At 35.9% G+C, this 24,761-nt stretch overlaps 1 protein-coding gene across 1 annotated transcript in view; it reads right to left on the bottom strand.

Moving 5' to 3' along the window:
• Positions 1–24,761, bottom strand: part of HPSE2 (heparanase 2 (inactive)) — a 732,977-nt gene that overhangs the window by 263,795 nt on the left and 444,421 nt on the right. Inside the window, exons 4-5 of the mRNA XM_032281250.1 lie at positions 10,462–10,635; positions 4,460–4,631 (exon numbers count right to left, since the gene is read on the bottom strand). Of these exons, the coding sequence (XP_032137141.1) occupies positions 4,460–4,631; positions 10,462–10,635 (346 nt within the window). The remainder of the gene's footprint in view (positions 1–4,459; positions 4,632–10,461; positions 10,636–24,761) is intronic.

Here is a 24,761-nt window from a genome sequence, read left to right on the forward strand (position 1 = left end):
GAAAGACATTCTGGTGTTTGATGGTGTCATTCTTCTTGAGCTGGTTTCTTCCCTTCCCCCTGCTGAGCTCAATAATTCCTGGTCGCTTTCTAACTGATGTTCTGGGTGTGTAACTCTGGAGTGAGAGTTTTTTAGGCTGCTGGGCTTTGTGCAGGGTGGTGAGGGGGACCACCCTATCATTTGGGCTGCTTCCCTGCATTCAGTTACCCTTCTTTCTGGGGGACGGGTAACTCCATCCCAACAGCTTTTTAGCTTTCTCAGCGTCAGCCAGTGCTTTTGCCTAGATCTATGCTGACAGCCCCAGTGCCGGCTGAAGTTGCTGTTCTGCCCTGTTTATGCAGCTCGCTGAGGCTTTTCAGCCCGTCAAAGATCTCCTGTTCGGTGGGTTGTATAGGGCTTGGGTGGATCACTGTATCCGAACCAAAGTCCCAGACGGGGAGATCCCCTGGTCCTCCGATAGGTTGCACATACATCCTGGGTGGGGCAGTGTCCCACCTTGCCTCAACTTGCTCTATTTCGTTTATAGCCACTGTCCAACCAGACCCACAAAATGAACCTGGTATCTCATTTGGAATTGTGGAGACCATTCGGCTTCCACATCTCTCTTGCTGGGAGCTACTTTCTGGAGCTGCCTCTTTTTTGGCCATCTTGGGATCCAGCCTAAATTCTATTTTCATGCTAATGATTCCCCAGATTAATATCTCTAACAGATACCTTGATTGCTTGTCTCATATTCAATGATATTCTTTACATTTCCATTTTGACTCCAGCATAATAAACATAACATGAAAAACAAAGTTATGATTTTCTTCCCAGAACCAGTTATATTACCCAGTCTTTCCATCTCAGTAAATAACCATAGCATCTATCTAATTACCTACAGATCCATATGTCACATTATCATATACTTATCCAATATATCATGTCCTGTGAATTCTATCTTTAACAATATGTTACAGTGCCACCATCCTACTCCAGGTCCCCATCCTTCTTTCTCTGTACTCATGCAGCAGCCTTAACACCAACTTCCCTGCTTCACCTCCAGTCCATCTCTTACATAAGACATAATATACTTTTTATATAAGAAGTCATTTTCTTCCAGTTTAAAAACGTTCAATTTCTTCCCAAATGTACTTAGAAGAAATTCTAAGCCCTTATTATGTCTATAAACCCTTATGTAGCATGATTCCTAATTACTTCTTTACCGTACCTTTCTCTAGCCAGCCTGGCCCTTTGTTCATCCACAGGGCATTTTCTTTCTGCCAAGAACACTGATACTATTTGCTTCCCACTTTTGTCTAGTTAACTCCTACTCATCCATTAGATTATGCCTTAAATATCTCTTCCTCTTATGTGTCACTTCTTTAGGGAACTCTTCCATGACCACTCTAACCCAATCAAACCCCAGCCCTTATACAGCTAGTGCTGGACTTACAACCACAATTGGTTCTGACAAACCGGTCGTAACATGATTTGGTCGTAAGTTGAGTAGGCTATATGTACAGTACTGTGAAATGATGTTACAAAAATCTTTAAGTCATATTTTATCATAATTTTCTTTCATTATTGTTATATATCATAATTTTCTTTGTTCATTTTATGCCATTTGTATCATCTCTACACCATTTTGTTTCTTATTTTTACATTCGTCAGGTTTAAGTAAAACACTGCATTACCAGTACAACTGGTTTAATATTTGCAAAACATACAAAATTACAAAATACAAGTGCATACAAAAATACAGGTGTAAAAAATACCATTGGAAACACTTTCCCAATTGCAAAACATATCCAAATATATAAAAATGTATGAAACATTTTATTGGCCTCTGGTGCTTGGCTGCGGATCGTTGATGTTGTCATCTGAGGCAGCAGTTGGTGTTACCGGAGTTGGTTTTCTCATAAACATGGTGAGCTTTGTCTGAATTGTATGTTTCTTTTTTTCTTCATAAATTTCACGATACGGATGAAACACATCGTGTGCCACCCGTTCAATCCCTGCAAATCGTTGGATGTTTGGGTCCATTGCTTCAAAATGTATAAGAACTTTATTCAGTAAAGATAAACCTCTGATAATCCCTTAGTGGTGAACTTTCTTTCTGGCTCCTCTTCTTCTTTCTCTGCTTCTCTTCTTTCTTCTTCCACCACCCTTTCTTCTTCCAGTTCGATTAGCTCTTCATTTGTAAGTTCTCCGGATTCTTTGTCTAGCAACTCTTCGACATCTTCCATTTCACACTCCAAAGAAAGGTCTTTAGAGAGTTTGACTATTTTTTCCCCGAATTGTTTCAAGTTCATGTTCACTGTCAAATCCGTCAAAATCATTAACATAGCGCTTAACACAATTTTTCTAGATGCCATTCATGCACTTTGTCGTCACAGCCTCCCAGGTGGTAACAATATTCTTGATACACATCAAAATGTTGTAGTGTTTCCAAAAATCCACAGTGGAGCAGTCGTGGCTAGCGATTGTGGTCATAAAGTCAAATGGTTGTAAGTTGCATAGGTCGTAAGTCGATCAATACCTGTAGTCATTTATAGTACCATGTAACTCTCCTTGATATTGTCTTAGTTTTAAAAGTAGTTGATTAACACCTATGTCTCCTCTACCCTAGGGAATAACCCATGAGGGCAAAGAAAGTATTTGTTTTTATTTATTATTAACCCAGTTCTTAATACCTGGAACATAGTAGTTGCTCAGGAAACATTAACAGATTGAAAGAATAATTAATATAGGGTCATGCTTACTGAGAGGATATTATGGATCCTATGAAAATACATCAATCAAGCCATTAAATAAAAAGGATAATCCAAAAGAATATATTGACTTAATGTTTGTTATTAACTCTGCTGATTATGTTTCTTAAAAAAATGTAAGGAAAGTCTATACTCATGATCTTTATGCCCTAATTATAACAGGTAAAATGAAACCAACCACTCCATCTCCATTCCACTCACACATTGCTAACAAAAAACATACAAAGAGTAATTTCAAAGTTTAGTGAAAATATGTAAAGAGAATTCCAGAGCTGTATTTGTGAGTAGGGGCCAAGGTCATAAAAATTTTTCTACAAAAAAAAGAGAAAATGCTCCTGATAGAGAATGGAAGAATAATTAAGGGCGGGGAAAGAATAGAAATTCAGTAAGCAAGAGCTCAGGGACTTGTGTAAAGAAAAATGCCTTAAATTTCATTTAAGTCCATATATTCTTCATTCAGATTGTTAATGCTGTCACAATGTACATCCTCTACCTTTCCAAACCTTCAGTAATGTCTATTATGTTCAAAGCTTATATCAAGACTAAATCACCAGGAAAGGGAGGAGTCAATCACAAGGACCATCCAAAAGATAGACTTCCCTCTTTCCATGTATCTTTATTTATACCTGTATGGCATTTCCCTAACCTTACCTGGTCTGGATACTTCACTGGAAAAATGCCTTATTCGTGTTTAAGTTTGAAGTACTCACCGTACTTACTCAAGCCTATAAAAACATGTCATGTAAATAGTACGCCTTGGTGCACAGGGTACCATATACCAGATGAATTCCTAACTCTCCCACCCTCACTATTCCTACTCTCTCTGCACCAGTTACATCTCCACTTTGAGCATGGGTTCAACATCCATCAGTCTTCCACATGCCACCATGGCTCCATCTGACCATAATTCTGCTTCTTTCTGGGCAACAAATTGATGGTCAGATATTTCCTCTGTCTTTTTGTAACTGGGTCCAGTGTGCAAGAATGTCTCAATTATCAGTTTGAGCCTGGCCCCACCAGCAGGAGTGAGGCAGAGAGCATTTATCATAGACCCTCATCCATACAATGCTTAAAATGATTGTCAAATTCAGTCAAAACTAAATAAAACTGGTAGCAATTCTCTAGAATATCTGCTAACAGGTCTATCAACACCTTTAATCTACAAGTATTTGTAGTGTTTCACAACTTTTTAACCCAACTTTGCTGGCCAAGATTTTGTAAAGCTTCACTTTCTATAAGAGGACACTGGTATAGAGTATTTTTTTTTTAATATAAAATGATGCTATAAAATGCATTTTCTTTTCTGAGACAGGGTTTCACCATGTTGGTCAGGAGTCTTGATCCCTTGACCTCATGATCTGCCTACCTTGGCCTCCCAAAGTGCTGGGATTACAGGCGTGAGTCACCACGCCTGGCCTAAAATGCATAATATTAATTGTGTTTTTCAATGTATCCTTTCCAACCCATCCTAGAGATTGCATATCCCTTCCCCATCCAACCACCCCGTGTTGACTACGGAAGGCCTAGAATGATGAGAAAGATGGAGAATCTCTGAGTTAGAGTGGGTGAAGCCACTATGGAAACAGTCCCTTCTTTTTTCTTAAGACCAAAATAAATAAATAAATAAATAACCAGGAGAAATGCAAATACATTAATTCATTAAATGAAAAATGTCATAAGAAAAGCAAAATAATAATCTGACCTACCCATCTAGGAGGGCTATGACATTCTTCCTGGGCCGCCCAATATTAGGGCCATATAAGCTGGCTCTGGAGTAAATCCGGATAGGTTGCAACAGGCTCTTCAGCTGGATGTAGTCCTTTCCCAACTGGCTGCCATTTACTGCCCGGCCATGCATGATCCGATAGTTATTTGGCTCTAGATTAAAAGCAGACATGTAAGTCAGAGTTGAAAAGGGTAAGGCTCTGCCAACCCTTTCCTGTCCACAGATCTCTCTGCCTTTTTCTTAATAGTGTGGAAAAAAAAATCAAAAAGTGGATGTGAATTATTTTAACTTGAAGAACCACTCAAACAAAAAAGTTAAAAGTCAAGTTAGCTTGCTGTTCCATTCATTTTCAAACTAATTTTCACAAAAAGATAACCTACTTAACACCAGAGACCATACAGATTTTCAGAAGACTCTTCATAATGAATGGTATACTGGATTGAATAATGTCCCCCAAAATTTGTGTCTACCGGAACCTCAGAATGTGACCTCGTTTGGAAACAGGATCTTTGAAGATGGAACTAGTTATGGTAAGGTCATACTAGATTACAGTGAGCCCTAAATCCAATGACTACTATCTTTATAAGAAAAAGGAAAAGCAAGTTCAGATACATAGACACAGAGAGAAGAATGCCGTGTGACAACAAAGATTAGAGAGATATTGCTAGGTTAAGCATTGCTTACAGCCACCAGAAGCTAGGAAAGAGGCATGGAATAGATCTTCTCTCAAAACCTCAGAAGAAACCAATCCTTTTGAGACTCTGATTTCAGACTTCTGGCCTCTTAAACTATAGAGAAGAAATTTTTGTTGTTTTAAGCCACTAAGTTTGTGATAATTTGTTATGGCAGGCCTAGAAAACTAATACACACGGTAAGAAGTGAAACCTTCATAAAAATGTTCACTGCCAAAAAGTTGGAAAACATATTAATGTTCAATAATAACAAAGTAGCTAATTGAAATAATTTTGAGCAAAGCCTTCTTTTCCAGCTTCCATTATCTTGGTAGTTTCTAAAGGGGAGAAAAATTCCCCAAAACCAACAGCTCCACAGCTGGAGAAGGCTAATTTGATTTGGAATGGTGTGCATACCACAGGAAAGGCTAACATCTCAGCTGCTTGAGACTATGATATTGGTAGGTACAAGAAATATACTTGAAGGCTTGCAAGAAATATAATAGGAAGATTTGGGGAATAAGGCAGCCACAGTGAACCTTGACAGTCCCACACATACCCCTTGTAATCTAGAAGGCTAAATATGCTTAGGAGGGACTACAGAGGGCCCTAGCTATCCACACGTTCCCAGATAAGTTTGAAACCTAGGACACTTATAAAGGAAACATAAGAAGGTATGACTGAAAGTAAAATCCCAGTTAGACTTGTAAAAGGCCTATATTTTCTCGTGTTTCCCAACCAACATAGAGATCCACTAGCAAAAGGTCGAAGGCTTCCTGGCTCAAGGGAATTAAGCAAAACCTCTGATCAATCCTCAGCTCATCATTAAGATGTGTTGACACAAGTGGAACCCCCAGGAGACTGGTCTTAACAATTAAAAGATGAATAAGAAATAAAAAACTTAAGAGATATCAGTAGCTACATGACCCAAGGGAAACAGACTCTATAGAAGTTTGTCCATGACCTTTGGGATGGAGATTCAGAATTCAGAGTTGGTCTAGTATATTATCTAAAATGTGTAGTTTTCAACAAAAAACCTATTATGCATGAAAAAAATAGAAAAGTTTGACCCATACCAGCAAAAAAAAAAAAAAAGAAACTGCCTCTTAGGGGGCCTAAATATTAGACTTGGCAGACAAAGACTTCAAAATTGTTATTATAAATATGTTCAAGAACTAAAGAGAGTCTGGGCACAGTGTCTCATGCCTGTAATCCCAGCACTTTGGGAGGCCAAGGCAAGTGGATCACTTGAAGTCAGGATTTTAAGACCAGCTTGGCCAACATAGTGAAGCCTTGTCTCTATGAAAAATACAAAAATTAGCCGGGCATGGTGATATGTGTCCATAATCCCAGCTACTTGGGAGGCTAAAGCAGAAGAATTCCTTGAATCCGGGAGGTGGAGGTTGCAGTGAGCCAAGATTGCACCACTGTACTCCAGCCTAAGTGATAGAGTGAGACTCTCAAAAAAAAAAAAGACTAAAGAGTATACATATGCATAAATAAAATAGTCAAAGAAAATTATTGAACTGAAATGACTAATCTCATACAGGAGAACAGGATGAGATTAACAGCTGAGTTTTTATTCAGAAAAATCTGGAGGCCAGAAGACGGTAGGATAATACATTCAAAATGCTGAAAGAAAACAAAATTGATAACCAAGAATTCCATATGCAACAAACTATCCTTCAAAACTGCATGCAAAGGTAAACATTCTGAGAAAAACAGAGAGAAGAGATTTTGTTGTGAGCAACAAAATCTTATAAGCCGTTCAGGGAATAAGAAAGGAAGTCACTCAGATTGAAATAAAATGATATCAAATGGTAACTCAAAATCACACAAAGAAATAAAAGATATAAGAAAAGGTAATTACATGGATAACTGTAAAATGCAGTTAAAAATATTCATTATTCCTTTCTTCTCTGATGGGTACAGCAAACCACCATAGCACATGTATACCTATTTAACAAGCTTGCATGTTCTGCACATATAAAAAAAAAAGAAAAAAATGTATATATACATCATATATGTATCCACCTAAACACAGACTAAAATTTTAATAAATATTGAGGGAATGCATGAATCAAGCTGTGTTGCCAGAATCATAAGAATCATTATTGCCGACTTTCTAAGGTCAGAAACTTGATTTTATAAAATCATTTAGTAGACAGGCTCCAGAGAACTGAGTCATGTAGCTAATTCTTCTAAGAGAATAATGTGTGAATGTATATAGGTCAGGTATAGGTATGAATATATAATATTAATTCAGTAATTAATTACAGTAGCTTTTACTTGCTTATATTTTGAGGGGGAAGAGGCTGAATCTACAACACAGAATAGTTTTGAGCAGAATATCATACATTGATTATCTTGAAAGATGATTCTAGTACCAGAAAAACTATCAGTAGTTATAAAATGAATTAAAGAAACAGCAAAGTAAATCTTCAAACTCTAAAATGTATCCTTTAAACTCTAAAATGTAACCTTAACAAATGATTATTTAGTATTTATCATTAACAATCCTTTATTATTTATTAATAATCATTTATTATGGTTACATAAAAAATAAAATGCACTTTAAGGGGAAAACAGTAACCCTAGAATTTCTGACTAGAGATTCAAAATGACCTACAGAAATATTCACACATTACTGGCTATTTTTCACTTCATTGAATTTTTTTTGGTCCTTTTCCTATCTATTTCTATCATATTCTTATTTTATTATCAATGACAGTGCCTTTTCTCTTCCTCATGAATAATTCTTTCTTGTTGTTAAACCCTGAGGAGGCACTTGAAAAGATGATGATGGGAACCAAATGATGTGTGGCTAAGGTGTCTAAATAACATTTTAAAAATGTAATTAGCACCCTTTCTGAACTATATAACAAAGTCTGAAGGAAGGAAGTTGATGGGGAGGGGCAAGTTCTTACTTGTCTGGAATAGATGTATACAGAAAGATGTATATATTCTCTCCTTCAACCCACACCCTTAGTTTAACAAGCTTGCATACTCAGAGATGCCAAAAACCCTAGAATAATTACTCCCATCAATCACTTGTAGGTAAGTTTTAATTGCTGTGGGTTTATCTATTATTAGTTGAGATGTTTTACAAACCAATTTTATGTAGGCAGCACAATACTTTTTTAAGAAAACTAAACAAAGCTTTTGGGCATATATTCTCAAGTTCCACAAAAGCCCTGCCATTCTTTAGTGTTTAATACCTCTTTTAATCATTATGCCTAATTGGTCTCTCATGGCAAGTATCATGCCCTGTTTGAAGAATATTTTGCCCTGTTTGGAGAATAAAGCTAAGTTGGGCAGAATCTAATATTTGAGCAGGGTATGGTTAGGTGGGTGGTAGTGAGTAGACAACATAAAATACCAAAAATGTCAAAAAGTATAAATAGAAGATGGGATGGAAAGGGATCAGTAAAATACTTTACTTACAATGTAATAATTTTGCTTACTTCAAAGCTGGTCATATCATTCCTGCTTTTTTTGTCAATGATACTCAGGCTAGTCTGGAACATGTAAAACCTCAGGCTACCCTAGTTGAGCCTCCTACAGTCACGGAATCCTCAGTTCAACTAAACAGGTCTTCATTTGGTCATTAACTATTCCCAAATTTCCATGGTAAAGAAGAGAGAAAATCAGAGAAAGAGAAAAGAAACTGAGAGCTACATTCCAGTTAGTGGCTGCTGGTAAGTTGGACATTTATTCCTGTCTTCCCTTGCTATCTTATTTTGAGAAACCCAAATTCCAGTTTGCAATAAATACACATGTGCATATACACACTCACACATGTAGTGCTCCAAACAAATATGAGTTAGCTAGAGACATATAAGACTGTCAATGAAAATGTTGGAATCAATTTGTATCAGTAATTTTAAGAGATTTCCTGGTTTGTTTGATTCAATTGTTTTGTTCTAAAGTATACCAAAAGTATTTTGAGAATCACAAATTTTCATATTTATACGATCTATAGTTTTAACTATAATCCATATTGACTCAATATTACAGAATCATGACATCTACAGAATAACATATATGTCACATATAAATATATATCATTGAGAAAACAGCATGATTTAGGAAACACTTCTCCAAATTGTGTTTCATGGAATAGTGTTCCATGGAATGAATAACTTATGCTACACACAGACACACACACACACACACACACACACACACTTCTCCAAATTGTGTTTCATGGAATAGTGTTCCATGGAATGAATAACTTACGCTACACACACACACACACACACACACACACACACGCACACACACACACACACACGAACATGCACACACACACAAACACGCACACACACACAAACACGCACACACACACAGACGCACACACACACACTCTTTAATGATTAAACAGGACTGGCTACATAATTTGTAGAGCCCCGTGAAAAATGAAAGTGTCAGTCCCTTTGATAAAAAATTATTAAGAATTTCAAGATGGTGACTGCAAAGAACAAAACCAAGAATGGGTCTCTTCTGCCTCCCAGGTTCAAGCAATTCTCCTGCCTCAGCCTCCCAAGTAGCTGGGATTATAGGGGTATGCCACCAAGCCCAGCTAATTTTTGTATTTTTAGAAGAGATGGAGTTTCACTATGTTGGCCAGGCTGGTCTCGAACTCCTGACCTTAGGTGATACACCCACCTCAACTTCCCAAAGTGCTGGGATTACAGGCGTGAGCCACTCTGCCCAGCCGAGAATTGGTCTGTTCTAAGCATGGGCCCCATGTGACTGCACAGGCTGCACACTCCTGAAACTAGCCTAGGTTAAATTGTTTAAGAAATGCTGGGTTTAAAAATGTCAAACAGATTTCTTTGCAACAAGACTTCTTATAGCCTTTTGTATACCAATGTGCACTGTGAACCTTCAAATACTGCATAAAGGTCCTCAAATATATTTGACCAAAGCTCTTTTGAGTTATTATTTTATAAGGATCATCTTGTAGGACCAATGTTCCACAGAGCACATATTGTAAAAGGCAGCTCAGACTGTGCAAACAGGTTATAAAATCAATTTGTTAGTCATAAATCACAATTTATTTCCCATTTTGTGGAATTTTCCCCATATTTGGAATGAGATAACTAGAGATAACTATAAATGCAAATGATGTGTATTCACTAAATCTCCTGTTTGGTCATTTACCGTTTGGACAGTCCACTCAGTGGCCAAACATCACTAATGTTTTCTGGGCCAGGGTCCTAGAGATGATCTGACTGAGACTGTATCACAAGCTGGCTGATTTTCCCCTTTATTTTGTCAATTCAGAGAAAGTAACATCCTTACTTACCATTACCCAGTTCCCAAGAAATGTTGTACTTTTTGCTGGCGCTGTACTTCAACAGACTGAGGGCACTGGAACTGTTCCAGGAGTTATTGGGATTACGACGTAGTGCATTCAGAGCAAATATCAGGTGGAGTCCAGAGCAATCAGCAAAGTTATAAAGTTTGTCTAGAGACCTGGCTGGGAAGAAGCAGAGAAAGGCTTGTAACTTTCAAATCAACATTCCAACAAAAGGAAAATAGCTAATATAAAAATCCTTTCTATGAGCGTCCCACTAATAAGGAATAACACAGACAGGATTCCAAAAGAGACTATTACCTTTTGGTCTGGGGTACATTTCAAGGTGACTTTAGAAAGCAGCAGACAGAATTCCAGACAGAGGTTGCAAATTGGCAATCAAATCTAGTCTGCCATATGTTTTATTTTTTAAAAAGTTGAATTATTGGTGTTTTAAAATAGGAAGATTTCACAAAGTAGCTGAATTGAAAGTCAGACAATATGGCACTGCTAGTTCCATATTCCTACACGACATCATAGGAATAATAGTCAGGGTACGAGGCCAGGAAGGATGGCTGGCTGGCGAGTCTTGGAAAATAGCTGAGCCTAATATGATTTCCAAAAATGTTCAAGTCCGGATTTCTAATATTTCTGACAATGGAAATACTATAACCATTACTAGAAATATGTTCATTATCAGGTTGATCCCAGATAACCATCAAATCTATCACCATGTGTCTCCTATTTATCCCATTCCTTCATTTCTATTGCCACTATTCTTTTTCTGGCTGTTATTCACAACTGCATAACTTATTACAATCTCTGTACTTGCCCTTCTACTTCTAGATTCTTCCATCCTGCTAATTCATCTCCCCCCAGTCGCTCTTAGCCAGTTACACTCAATCCTCAAAACCCTAGTGGATTTTCAAGACCATTTTCTTCCTTCATTCAAGGCCTCTACAACACACCCATAACTGTCCCATCAGCTTTATGCTTCACTGTTTCTCTCAATGAGTTCTTGGTTGATGTCAGCCAGTTTATTGGTTAGAGAACTCCTTGCCCTATTGACCTTTGGTCTAATTATTCTGCTTATTTGTCATGCCTTATTCCTTTTTATTTTTTGAGATAGAGTCTCGCTCTGTCACCCAGGCTGGCTAGAGTGCAGTGGTGGAATCTCGGCTCATTGCAGCCTCCACCGCCCGGGTTCAAGTGATTCTCCTGCCTCAGCCTTCTGAGTAGCTGGGATTATAAGCATGTGCCACCATGTCCGGCTAGTTTTCTGTATTTTTAGTAGAGATGTGGTTTCACCATGTTGGCCAAGATGGTCTTGATCTCCTGACCTTGTGACCGCCTGCCTTGCCCTCCCAAATTGCTGAGATTACAGGCATGAGCAACCACGCCTAGACTTCCCTTATTCCTTTTTAAAACATACCCATATTTTACTTGCCCTTTTACACAGTGTTTCCTAAGGTATGGATAACATGACTTCAGGTAGTACATAGTTTTAAAAAGCTTCTCAGATTAATAACTATGTAGAAGAGTTTACATTATCCTAGCATTCACTGAACCTAATGCAGAGTTTCTCAAATGGGGTTCTGTAGAACACTAGGGTTCCACAAGAATTCACCCGAGGTTCTGCAAGAGATGATGCAGAGTGTCCAAGTTGCCTCATTAGCAGTTTTATTATAGATCTTTTAGTACTTTAAAGTAGAACCAAGATCATTGGATTGAATCTTTTCTCAGTTTTTGAAGCAGGATATAGGGAGATTGCCATTTTCATCTTCTTACTTATATAAGAACGTATTTCTTAGAAGTGCCAAGAACAATGACAGAAATTGTCTCATTCCAGTTGGAAATAAAATCCACGTCAACTTATCTCATACTCTACCCAGAGTTGAGTAATTTGGCAACAACAACAAAGGGAATAAATTTCACATTCAAGAAATAAATTTAATTATTATTTTTGGTTCCAAAATAACAAAAACAATTAAAATTAAAATGCATTTATAGGCTTAGCAAAGTGTTCATGAAACCAGTATATAATAATTTTATAATTATCTACATGCCATTAGGTAAAATAATTTTTTTCAAAGTCTCATATAAAATTGTTTTATGGGCTATAATTTTATTCATATTGCTTTGATGTATAGTATTAGATGCTTTACCATTCAACATAAATACATTTTTATATTCAAAATAATGTTAATTAAATTCATAACCTTCATTTAAATTAAACCTAACAAACCTACCTTTAGAAAAATTTTATACCATTGTGGCTTAAACTAGTTACTTTACAAAAACAAATTATGATTTTCAAATTTATGAAAAGGGAATAATGAAATTAATTTCAAGAAAGATTATTCTCTTTTTTTCTTTTCAAGAATAGTTGTCTAAAAAGTCATTTTTAGTTTTAAATAGAACTGGCACTTACTGTACCTCAGTAGTATTGATACAATAGAAATTTGTGTTAAGACTTTGAGGTCCACTTGGATAAGATACAAAAGAAAAACTGAAGTTTCTTTTATCTATACCATTAGAATTGGTATTCTTTGTGGGGAAGGGGAAACTATGCAAATGAATAGGCTAAGAAATTGGCCAAACTAAACAGATTCTATGGAAAATTTGACTCTATTTAAAAGGGCATTGGCAATACTGGGTAATTATATATCTACAATTAAATAGTCTAATATACTATGAGCTTTAGACATAATAACTTTTATCCAGAGGTTCCCTGAGATAAGAATTATTATTATAGGGTACTCAAAAATAATCTGAATATTATAAGATCAACAGAGGTCAATTTTTAAGTCCTCTAATATTTGTGCCATGAAAGTTATATTATCAGGAAAAATACTCAATTTTCAATTAAATAATATTTCGTTCATCCATAGTTGCAATGACATCTTATAATCTATTAAAATGCACCAAAACTACTCACTTTCATAATTTCTGGTTTCATTTATATACTAAAATCCAAATCAAATGTTTGCATCAAAATTTAATATGAATGACTGATATTCCTTTTGGATAGATTGATTCCAGTTAAGTGGTCTTTTCCTAAAATTAATTATTTCCATGTAATGAGTATTTATGTATATGTTTCATATGTATTAGAAACACAAACACACATCAAACACAAAAGCATGTCAAACCTGTGATTTCATGGATTTGATGGTTTAAGGCAAGGCAAAATTTATTTACAAAAAGTGCATCAACATAAAGAACAGTATGGGAGAAACAGCATAGATAGTTTGTTCACATGGCAAAAATTGGGAACTAGAATGCTAAAAGTTTGGGGAATACTTCTTCAAGAATAAGTTTAAGTCCTGCCTCTTCCATGACGCCATTCCTGAACACACCAACCACCCAAAAGTGACTTCAATTTTCACTAAATTCATGAGCTATATCATTTTTTGGCATCTCACTGCCCTGTCACATGATGTTAACTTGGGATTTACTTCTTCATTTATTCACTTCTCCAGCATGAATGGCTTGTTTTCCCTGTTAAACTGTGAAGTTTCTTAAGTCTGGTGCTGTATCTTATATCCTATAAGGATATCTTATATGCTTATATAGCATCTAACACATTGCAATTTTCTACCTTAATATCATGCCAAAGAGTTTTCAAGACCCAAATCCTTTTTGTTGCATAAAAGTGGTCTATAAGAAATAGAAAGGGCCAAAGAGAGATCTGTTTAAAATAATTATTGCCAGGCTGGGCACACTGGCTCATACCTGTAATGCCAGCACTGTGGGAGGCGGAGGCAGAGGTGGGTGAATCACCTGAGGTCATGAGTTAGAGGCCATCCTGACCAACATGGTGAAATCCATCTCTAATAAAAATAGCTGGGCGTAGTGAGTGGCATATGCCTGTAATCCCAGCTACTCTACTTGGGAGGCTGAGGCAGGAGAATCTCTTGAACCAAGCAGGCGAAGGTTGCAGTGAGTCAAGATCAGACCATTGCACTCCAGCGTGGATGACAAGAGTGAAAATCTGTCTCAGAAAAAATTATTATTGCTAACCTAAGACATATACAAGTTCTACGGTTTATTAGAAAAGTGTACATATTTGAATATAGATAATTTAGTACATACTCAACACATGTAATCTCCCTTAGAACATTTGCTCAGGTTCCATCAAAGCAAGTAGATAATTAAAGATGACTTTCTACTCCCTCCACCAGATGGGGCCAATCCCTCTGTCTTCTAGTCAGGATGCATTGACAGTTCACAGGCTTGTAATTCTAAGAAGCATTGGGTAGTAGGTAGTTGAAGAGGAGCCAGCACTTGAGAGAGATGTAAATGTATACATACAGGCTTGGGAGTCAGTGTTGATAGCTGATGCTGTGAAAGTTCTTGAGACTTTTGAAGGGCAAAATGTAGAAAGATGGCTGGAGAGAAATCCTTAAGAAACATTTACATAAAGGCTCATGGAGAAGGACCAAAATAAATAAATAAATAAATAAAGGCAGAGAAGAAGAACAGAGATATGCAGATATGCAGTCTTAAGGAACCCAAAAGAAGAGAGTTGCAAGGAGGTGCTGTTCCATAACAGTAGGTGCTCATAACAAACTGAGGAGGAAAAGGGCTGAGGAAAAAAGCTATTAGATTAATCAAACAGTGAGGTTAGAAATTAGATTTAGGGTGTGATGAGAACTTAAAAGAATGAGTAGTTAGAGAACAAGGAATAGATTCTGGTACATTCAGCTTACTTATTGAAGTTCTGTGGCAATAAAAGGAAGAAAAGAAACAAAATAGTTATGAGAAAAGCACCAGATTTTTTTTTTTTTTTAAATTCAAGATCCAAGAAAAGCCACTTCTTTAATAAAGCTAATCTCAGTTTTCTATTAGGAAAATGTGGATAAGGGTCAATGAATTCACTCTAAGATATGAATGACAGATTATTTCTCTTAGTTTCCCTAGGAGTTGACACTTTATAAACAAAACAAACAATCCAACAAACAAAAAATTGGTCTTATTTATTAACTTATTAATTTATTCAACAAATATTAAGCATTTATGTGACAGGCACTATTATACACCACATATATCTACACATATACAGATATATGCATGCATATATACAAGAAGATATATGTACACATATGCAAGATTATATAGTACATAACAGTGCCAACTTTATGAAGGTGCAAAAGAAATACACATTCAGTAGAAATCATACTTCAAGTACTCATACAACTGTTTTGTTTTTCACTTTCAGTATAGTATTCAATAAATTACTTGAGATATTCAATACTTTATTATAAAATAGGCTTTCAGTTAGATGATTTTTGTTCAACAGTAGGCTACTGTAAGTGTTCTTAGCACATTTAAGGAAAGCCAGGCTAAGCTATGATGTTCAGTAGGTTAGGTGTTTTAAATGCATTTTTGACTTACAATATTTTCAACTTATGATGGGTTTATTGGGACGTAACCCCATCATAAGTTGAGAAGCATCTGCATGTGTAGTTAATATACATATATATACTTACACACACATTTATATAGCAATAAGCAAAACAGAAAACAGGCCCTACCCTCATGGAGGTTACATTTAATGTGGCTGGTGAGCGAAGTAAAGCAGGATAGGAGATAGTATAGAACCAGTAGGAGCTAGTATGCTAAATGAGCATCACAGTTAAGGTATCATTTGATCAGAGACCCAATGGAAGTAAGGGAGTAAGTCAAATAGATAACTATGGAAAGAATTTCAGGCAAAGGGTCCTATAGTAAGGGTAAAGGCTCAAGACAGGTGTGAGGCTGATAAATGTGAAGAACACTGAGAAGCCAGTGTAGCTGCTCCAGAATGAATGAGAAGGAGAGCAGTAGGAGATGAGATCACAGTGGTAGCAGGGCTATGTTGTGTCATGTAGGGCTTCATTGGCCATTATGAGAACTTTGCCTTTTGCCCTCACTGACATAGAAAGCCATTAGATGGTTTTGAATATGACACAACTCATATTTTAAAATCTTCGTTCTGCCTGCTGAGCTGAAGAGACTGAAGTGGGTGGGGAGAGTAAGGTGAAAGCAAGGAAATTAGGTGTCTGTAGCAATAATTGAAGCAAGCGATCCTTGTGGCTTGGACCTGAGTGGTAGCAGCAGAGTGGTAGAAATGGTTGGTTTCCTGGGATGTTTTAAAGGTAGAGCCAGTAAGATTTGCTGAAGGATTGGTTATGGTGTGTGAGAGAAAAAGAGTCAAGAAACTCTGAAGTTTTTGGCTTAAGCAACAGAAAGATAAACTTGATATTTATGAAGGAAGTGTGAAAGATTGGGAGAAGAGAGAAGAATGCCAAATGAGAATTTGGGTTTGGGACATGCTAAGTGTGTAGTGTCTTTAGATCTATGGGTAAGAAATTTGAGTGGGCAGAATATGCAAATCCTGAGTTAAGGGGTGAGATGTGGATGGAAAGTATAAAGCTGACTAAATAAAACATTTTCAAAAATTGGGAGAGGTAAAGAACCTTTTACTGGAAAGAAGAGAGACAGGAGCTGTCATAGAGATCTTCCATTTTACAGATGCCAATATCATCAAAGTAGCTTAGTTTCCATCCCAGCTCTTCCCCCTCCTCCCCTTACTGCTGAGCATCTACTTCTTGAGTCTCACCTTCCTTGATTCCTCATTCAGGATTAACTTCCCACCATTTTATCTCGTTTTTGTTTATGTATTTCCCACAAAGTCTCAGCTACTCTACTTTCCCCTACATTATTTGACAGAGACGATTAACATTAACATTTTCTTCATGTTATGTAAGCTACTGTGCAAACAAAGCTTATAGACATGGCCCCAGCCCTCACTTTTCAAATTGATGGCCCCCCTAAGCTCCTCTTCTATATAAATAATGGAGTCACAACTGTTACCTGGGAATTAAATTGGCACGCATTTTATCAGACTAGTGTTTGAGACCAAGTGTATCCAAGTATAACATAGAAAACATAGTTATTTGTTTTAAGGACTCAGTTCAATACTGTTCTTTTCTTAATTGGCAAAAAGAACTGTAATACCTTTTTGTGACTATTTAGTTTTTTTTTCAACCTTCACATGAAGAAAGAGTGCTTTTTCTGTGTGGTTAAGGACTCAGGCATGTGATCCAGACCCTTAGCTCTTGGAAGACAGTGCTGGTGACTCCAGAAGGACGAACAGGTGCCTACAGAACAGTGTCACCTTATTCTAATTGTGAGCATGTGAGAATATGGACAGATTATCAAGCCACATGAACAACAAAATATAGAGACTAGACATACTTGAACTGAACTCAATACTTTGATGTCAGGCCTCAGAGGCCAGCTTTTCCATAATCTCCCAAGGGGAAAAAATGCAATGGAATGGGGCCTATTTGGGGTTGGGTTAATACTAGGGTTGACGTCTTAAGTATTGAGTTATGTAGATGATTTAATGTGTTGCGATAGAACTCAAGAAGCAAAATTGAAAGCCAAAATTACTGAGAAGTAAAAATTTAAGGGTTTACTTTTGTGGAAAGATTTTTAAAAAAATAAGTCGTTAGTGCTATTGCTTAATTCTTCTACAAAAAATCTGTTCTTTTAAAAATACAATTCTCAATCTTCCTATGAGTCTATTCCATGTATATTTTGGAGAGAACAGGCCCCCTACTCACTGATCTTAATACAACCTAGTGTTTGGTTGTAGTGAGACGAAGAACATATGGATTTTTCTTATCTAGGTTTATGAAAGGAATTTTCAGCCTCTGAAAAATAAACAATAGTATGAAAAGGATAGAAAAATATGTGACTATGACAAAGACACATTTTGTAAAGAAAAAAGTCATATAAAAAACTTGGGAACAAAAGAGCTGCATAAGAAAGTCAAGTCCAATAAGAAATAAACTAAAATGTGATATGGTCTTAAGCAGTTAAAAGAGTTCAAAGTAAAAAGAGACAATTTGACCTTGAGGATAGTAAGATTCTTTGAGTAGCCCATGGATTTTAACATTAAACTACGCAGTAGAAAATGTTAACCTAACAGAGATCTTGTCCCAGCAGTAAATGACATTTATACTGTCATAATTATGTAAATCCTCTTTATTGCTTTTCAATATCTGGATACCTTCTACAGAAAAGTATAAATAATTTGGCTGGGGTTACAGAACAAAATGTAATAACACCAATGATAAAGTAAAAATAAATGTGTTAGCGAACATGTTAAGAGTCTTGAAAGGGGGTAGAGGAAATAGTTAAAAGGGTATCAGTATTAATATTCTCATCTTACAGAGCTATAAGAGCATCAAGAAATACTGTCAAGAGACCAAAAAGACATCTGCACTCCCTTGTTTATCACAGCACTATTCACAGTAGCCATGATGTGGAATCAGCCTAAGTGTCCACCAGATGAATGAATAAAGGATATGTAGCATATATACACAATGGAATACTACTGATCCATAAAAAGAATGAAATCCTGCCATCTGTGACAACATGGAGGACAATACATGAAGTGAAATAAGCTAGGCACAGAAAGACAAATACTGCATGATTTTACTCATATGTGGAATCTGAAATAAGTTGACCTAAAAGAAGCAGAGTAGAATGTTGGATACCAGATGCTGAGGACTTTAGCTGGGAGGTGGAGATGAGGAGGTATTAGTTAAAGGATATATAATTACAGTTTCATGAGAGGAATAAATTTCAAGAGATCTATTGTATACAAGGTGACTATAGTTAATGATGATACATTGTATTCCAGAAAAATGTAAAGAGAACCAATGTTATGTATTCTCACTACAAAAAATAATAACTATATGAGAAAAAAAGTTAGATAATGACTAGTGCTGGTGTGGGTGAGAGAAATCTGAATGCTTTGCATTGCTCGTGGTAATGTAAAATGCTGCATGCAACCTCTGTGGAAAACAGTGGTAGTTTCTCAAAAAGATAAATCTAAAATTACCGTATGATTCCACAATTTCACTCCTAGATATATACCCAAAAGAACTGACAGTAGGGACTCAAACTGATACTGGTACCTCAATGTTCATAGCAGCATTATTCATAATAGCCAAAAAGGTAGAAACACTCAAGTGTCCATTACTAATAAATATATAAACAAAATGTGGTATATGAATACATCGAAATATTATTCACCCATAAAAAGGAATGAAATTCTGATATATGTGACAACATGGATGAACCTTGAGACCGTTATGTTAAATGGAAGAAGCCAGACACAAAAGAACAAATGTTGTATGATTCCATTTTTACGAAGTACCTAGAATGGCAAATTTAGAGACAGAAAATAGAATAAAAATTACCAAGCGGTGAGGCATGGGGAGTTATTGTTCAATGGGTATAAAGTTTCTATTTAGGATGATAAAAAATTTCTGGAGGTGGACAGTGGTGTTGGTTATACAACACCATAAATGTGGTGTCTAATGGCACTGAATTGTATACTTAAAACGATAAAGTTTTATGCTTTCTATATTTTATGTTGTCTATATTTGTGTGTGTGTGTGTGTGTGCGCGCGCGTGTGTATAAAATACCTAGGTGTACTAGGGATATAGAGTGTTTTTTTTTTCCTTTTCATAACTGTCAATGTTTCTAATACTTGTTTTACTATGATATACATTGTATGAGGAGCTCATGGTCTGGAAATCAGCTATTGTAGTTTATGGTAGTATACACACAGCTGAGGGCATTTAATGAGACTGTTTAGGACGGGTGCCACAGAAGGATCTTCACACAAAGAACAATGAGCAGGACTGAGCCAAGCAAAGAAGTGAAGGTGGCAGAGAGAGGTCACTCTAGGTAGAACCAGCATTGAAACTCTCTGCATTTTATTAACTAAGTGACCAGGTCAGCAAGGTTACTCAGCATCGAGTTCCTCATCTGTAAAATAGTGACAATAATCATTAATATTCCATAAGGTTGTGGGGTGATTAGGGGAGACAATATGGATAAAGGGCTTCACAGAGAGTTTGATATGGACTAAGTTCATGAAAACCCTAGTTATTGTTACTGTCAGTATCACTGTAATAAGCTGTAGCCAGACTGATGGATTTAAATCTTGGCCTGGCTGTTTACTTGCCATGTGTTGTTGGGTGAGTTAGTTAACCTCACTGTACCTCAGTTTCCTATTCTGTAAAAGGGCATAAATAATAGTAGTTATTCTTAGGGTGTTGTGAGGACTAAATGAGTTAATACATACAAATCAATTACAACAGTGCCTGACATATGGCAAAAGTTACATAAGAACTAGTTATTATTTTTTTAAATGACTATAAAGAACAGGAAGCTCTGGAAACAGTACAAAAGAGAGATGAAATAGCTAAAAGCACCAGAGAAAAGGGCAACCACCTTCATTGAAATAAAAAGTAAATAAAGCCTTTGAAAAACAGTTGACAGAACAGGAAGTTGAAGTTAAAATACGTTATTTAAAGTTACAATGCTAATCAGTAGATATTCTAAAATATGAATTTAAATATACTTATGTATATATTTATATAGTTAATAAATATTAATACACTCTATATCCTTTAACAAATATTTTTATATCATAAATCTATCAAATACTGGGAAGAAAAGATTAGTTAAGTGAGCTAAATCCTCATTTTTTTCTCAGCAAAGAGCCAGTAGAGCTAAAGTTATTAAATGAATAAATGGAGGTATGAGCATATTATCTGGTCAAAAGAAAACAAATATTGAAAGATTTTTCAATAGTATAATAGGAAATCAGACAATACTGTTAAGTGGATTCTTTGAAAAGAACCAATGTCAAGACACTTTTCACCTGTGACTTCTTCTAGTAGTTTTACAAGTTTTGGGTCTTATTGTTTTAGTTTTTCATCCATTGTGGGTTTATTTCTGGGCTCTCTGTTCTGTTCTATTGGTCTATAGGTCTATTTTTAGGCCAGAACCATTCTCTTTTGATTAGTTTAGCTTTGTAATAATACTTTGAAATCAAAATGTGATGCCTCCAACTTTGTTCTTCTTGCTCAAGTTTGCTTTGACTATTCTTGGTCTTTTGTGGTTCCATGTGAATTTTAGAATTTTTCTATTTCTTTCTTTCTTTTTTTTTTTTTTGAGATGAAGTCTCACTCTGTTGCCCAGGCTGGAGTATAGTGGCATGATCTTGGCTCACTGCAACCTCCAATTCCTGGATTCAAGCAATTCTCCTGTTTCCTGTCTCAGCCTCTCAAGTAGCTGGGATTACAGTGCATGCCACCACACTCAGCTAATTTTTGTATTTTTAGTACAGATGGAGTTTCACCACATTGGTCAGGCTGGTCTCAAACTCTTGACTTCAGGTGATCTGCGTGCCTCAGCCTCCCAAAGTGCTGGGATTGTAGGTGTAAGGAATCATGCCTGGCCTGTTTTTTCTATTTCTGTGAAAAATGCCATTGGAATGCTGATATGAATTGCATTGAATCTGTAGATGGATTTTGGTGGTAGAGACATTTTAACAATATTAATTATTCAAATTCATAAACATGGGTATCTTCCCATTTATCTGTATCTTATTCATTTCTTTCATCAATGTTTTATAGTTTTTACTATACAAATTTTCACATTTTTGGTTAATTTTATGCTTAAGTGTTTTGTTCTGATGGTATTATAAATGGGGTTTAAAAAAATTCTTCAGTTTGTTGTTAATATATATAAACACTACTGATATTTGTATGTTGATTTTATACCCTGCAACCTGTACTGAATTCATTTATTAGTTCTAACACTTTTTTTGTGAAGTCTTCAGGGTTTTCCCTATATAAAATGATGTCATCTTTCAATAATTTCACTTTTTCCTTTCCATTAATAATTTGTTTATGATATAGTCTTGGTAGGTTTTATTTCTTTTTTGTTGTCCACTTGCTCTGGGTAGAATTTCCAGGATTATGTTGAATAGAAGCGGTAAGAGTGGACATCCTTGTCTTGTTACTAATCTTAGAAGAAAAGTTTTTGGCTTTTCACTGTTGAATATGATTTTGGCTGTGGGTAGGTCATATATGACCTTTATTATGTTGAGATACATTCTTTGTATATCAATTTGTTTAGCATGTTGAATTTTATCCAATAATTTTTCTGCATCTATTGAGATGATCACATAGTTTTTGTCCTTTAGTCTGTTAACATGGTATATCACATTTAGCAATTTGTGTTTACTGAACATCTTGCATCTTCGGAATAAATCCCACCTGATCATGATAAATTAGTCTCTTAATGGGCTGTTCAATTTGCTTTCCTTTCCTTTCCTTTCTCGTTTCTCTCTCAGTCCTGCCCATAGTACTAGCCACTTACAGAATTTTACAGCTATGGCATTGATGACAGAGGCACCTACAATTCTGAGAAAGGACTTATCTCTTTGCACAGAAGAACTGGGAAACGGGACCTTGTTGCTCAAATAATGTGGAAGAATTTCCCTTTTTAAAAATTCCTTGTTGTCACCAGTTTGCCCCTAAGGCAGTCTCAGTCTCACAGAACTGAAAACCTGGCGGTGGGGGGCAGTGGGTGTGCTAAAACCCTGAGAAAAAAAGATAATATATTTGGAACAAAAGAAGTGAGAAACAAGTCTCTTAAATCCAGAGAGAAAAAGAAAGAGAGAGTAAAAAGAGAGAGAGGAAAAAGAGAGAGAGAGGAGAAAGAGAGAGAGAACAGAGAGAGAAAGGAGAGAGAGAGAGAGAAAGAGAGGAGAGAGAAACAGAGAGAGAGAGAGAGAAAGAGAGAGAAAAAAGAGAAAGAGAGAGAAGGAGAGAGAGAGAATTTTTGGGGCTGGAGGATTCCCAAGAAGAGAACATTGGAGAAGGGGACTCATCTAATTCTGGGTATGAAACAACAGAAGTACCAGGATCACAATGGAGTTACCTATATGCAAAAGAGACCCAACGAAGCACAGAAAAGTATTTAAGAATTGAAATATGATAAAACCATGGCCCAAGTCCCAAACTAATTTCTGAGTGGTACATATACTGGGTAGACTCAAACAGTGAAACAATGGCTTTTAAAACAGAATTGACACTGAAACCACCATGCATGGGAGATGAGACCAAATTTACAATCTGAACATAACCATGTTGATCTCATACTTAAAAAAAAAATAGGACACAGGTCCTGAAAATGTAACATTCAAAATGTCCAGAATATGATTCATATTAAGCCACATGAAAAAAAAATCAAATAAAACAAAACAAAAAGAGAAGAAGAAAGTCTGACCAATTCTTAAAAGAAAAGACAATCAGCAGAAGACAATGCTGAGATAATCCAGACATTGTGTTATCGAATAATAATAATTATTATCAAAGACTTGAAAGCAGCCAGTATAGCCATCTCCCATGATGTAGTGATGAACATGTTTTAAATGAATAAAATAGTCTAAGAAATAGAAACTGTGAAATAGAACCAAATAGAAATTTTAGAACTGAAATATGTAACATTTGAAATAAAACATTTATTTGATGGGCCCAATGCCAGAATGAAAATGACAGAAGAAAACAGTCAATAAACTTTAAGGTAAAACAGGAGAAATACATAATTTAAAGACAGAATTTTTTTTAAATGAACATAGTGAACTGTGAAATAATATAAAAAGTTTTAAAACTCATGTCATTGGGATCCCAGAATAAGGAAAGAAAGACATTAGTGCAGGAAAAAAATATTTAAAGAAACAGTAGTTGAAAACTTCCCAAATTTGATTGAAAAAATAAACTTAACAGAATCAAGATTCTTGGTGACTCTCAAACAATATAAACTAAAAACCAAAACAAAACCCATACATACCCTGACACATAATCATCAAACTGATTAAATCCAAATATAAAGAAAAAAATCTTGAAAATAGCCAGAGAAAAGCAAGACATTACATGTAAGAGAAAAATAATCCATTCTCTCTCTCTCTCCCTCTCTCTCTGTCTCTCTCTCTCTCTGGATTTAAGAGACCCTCTTCCTCACTTCTTTTTTCTGATGAGAGAAGAGGGTTTTTTTTCCTGATGTATTTCTTATAAGAAACTATGGTGCTCAAAAGAAAGCGAAATATCATCTTCACAGTGCTAAAAAAGAAAAGACTATATCTAGAGAATATATTTTCAGGAATAAAGGTGTTACAAAGCATTTTCAGATGAAGAAAAACTAGTAGAATTCATTGTGAAGAAACTTGCTCTAAAAGAAACACAAAAGGAAGTTCTTTAGGCTAAACAGAAATGATGCCAAAGGGAAATGAACAAAGGAGGAGCAAAAGAAATCGTAAATTTGGGGGTAAAAGTGATGGACTGTTTTTCTCCTCTCAAATAATTTAAAAGATAAATGACAGTTTAAAGCAAAAATTATAACACTGTTTCCCCTAGTTATTTAATGTATTACATCTATGTATGTT

Source organism: Sapajus apella, unplaced genomic scaffold (genome assembly GCF_009761245.1).
Source record: "Sapajus apella isolate SASKATOON/1434 unplaced genomic scaffold, GSC_monkey_1.0 scaffold13, whole genome shotgun sequence".
NCBI lineage: Eukaryota > Metazoa > Chordata > Mammalia > Primates > Cebidae > Sapajus > Sapajus apella.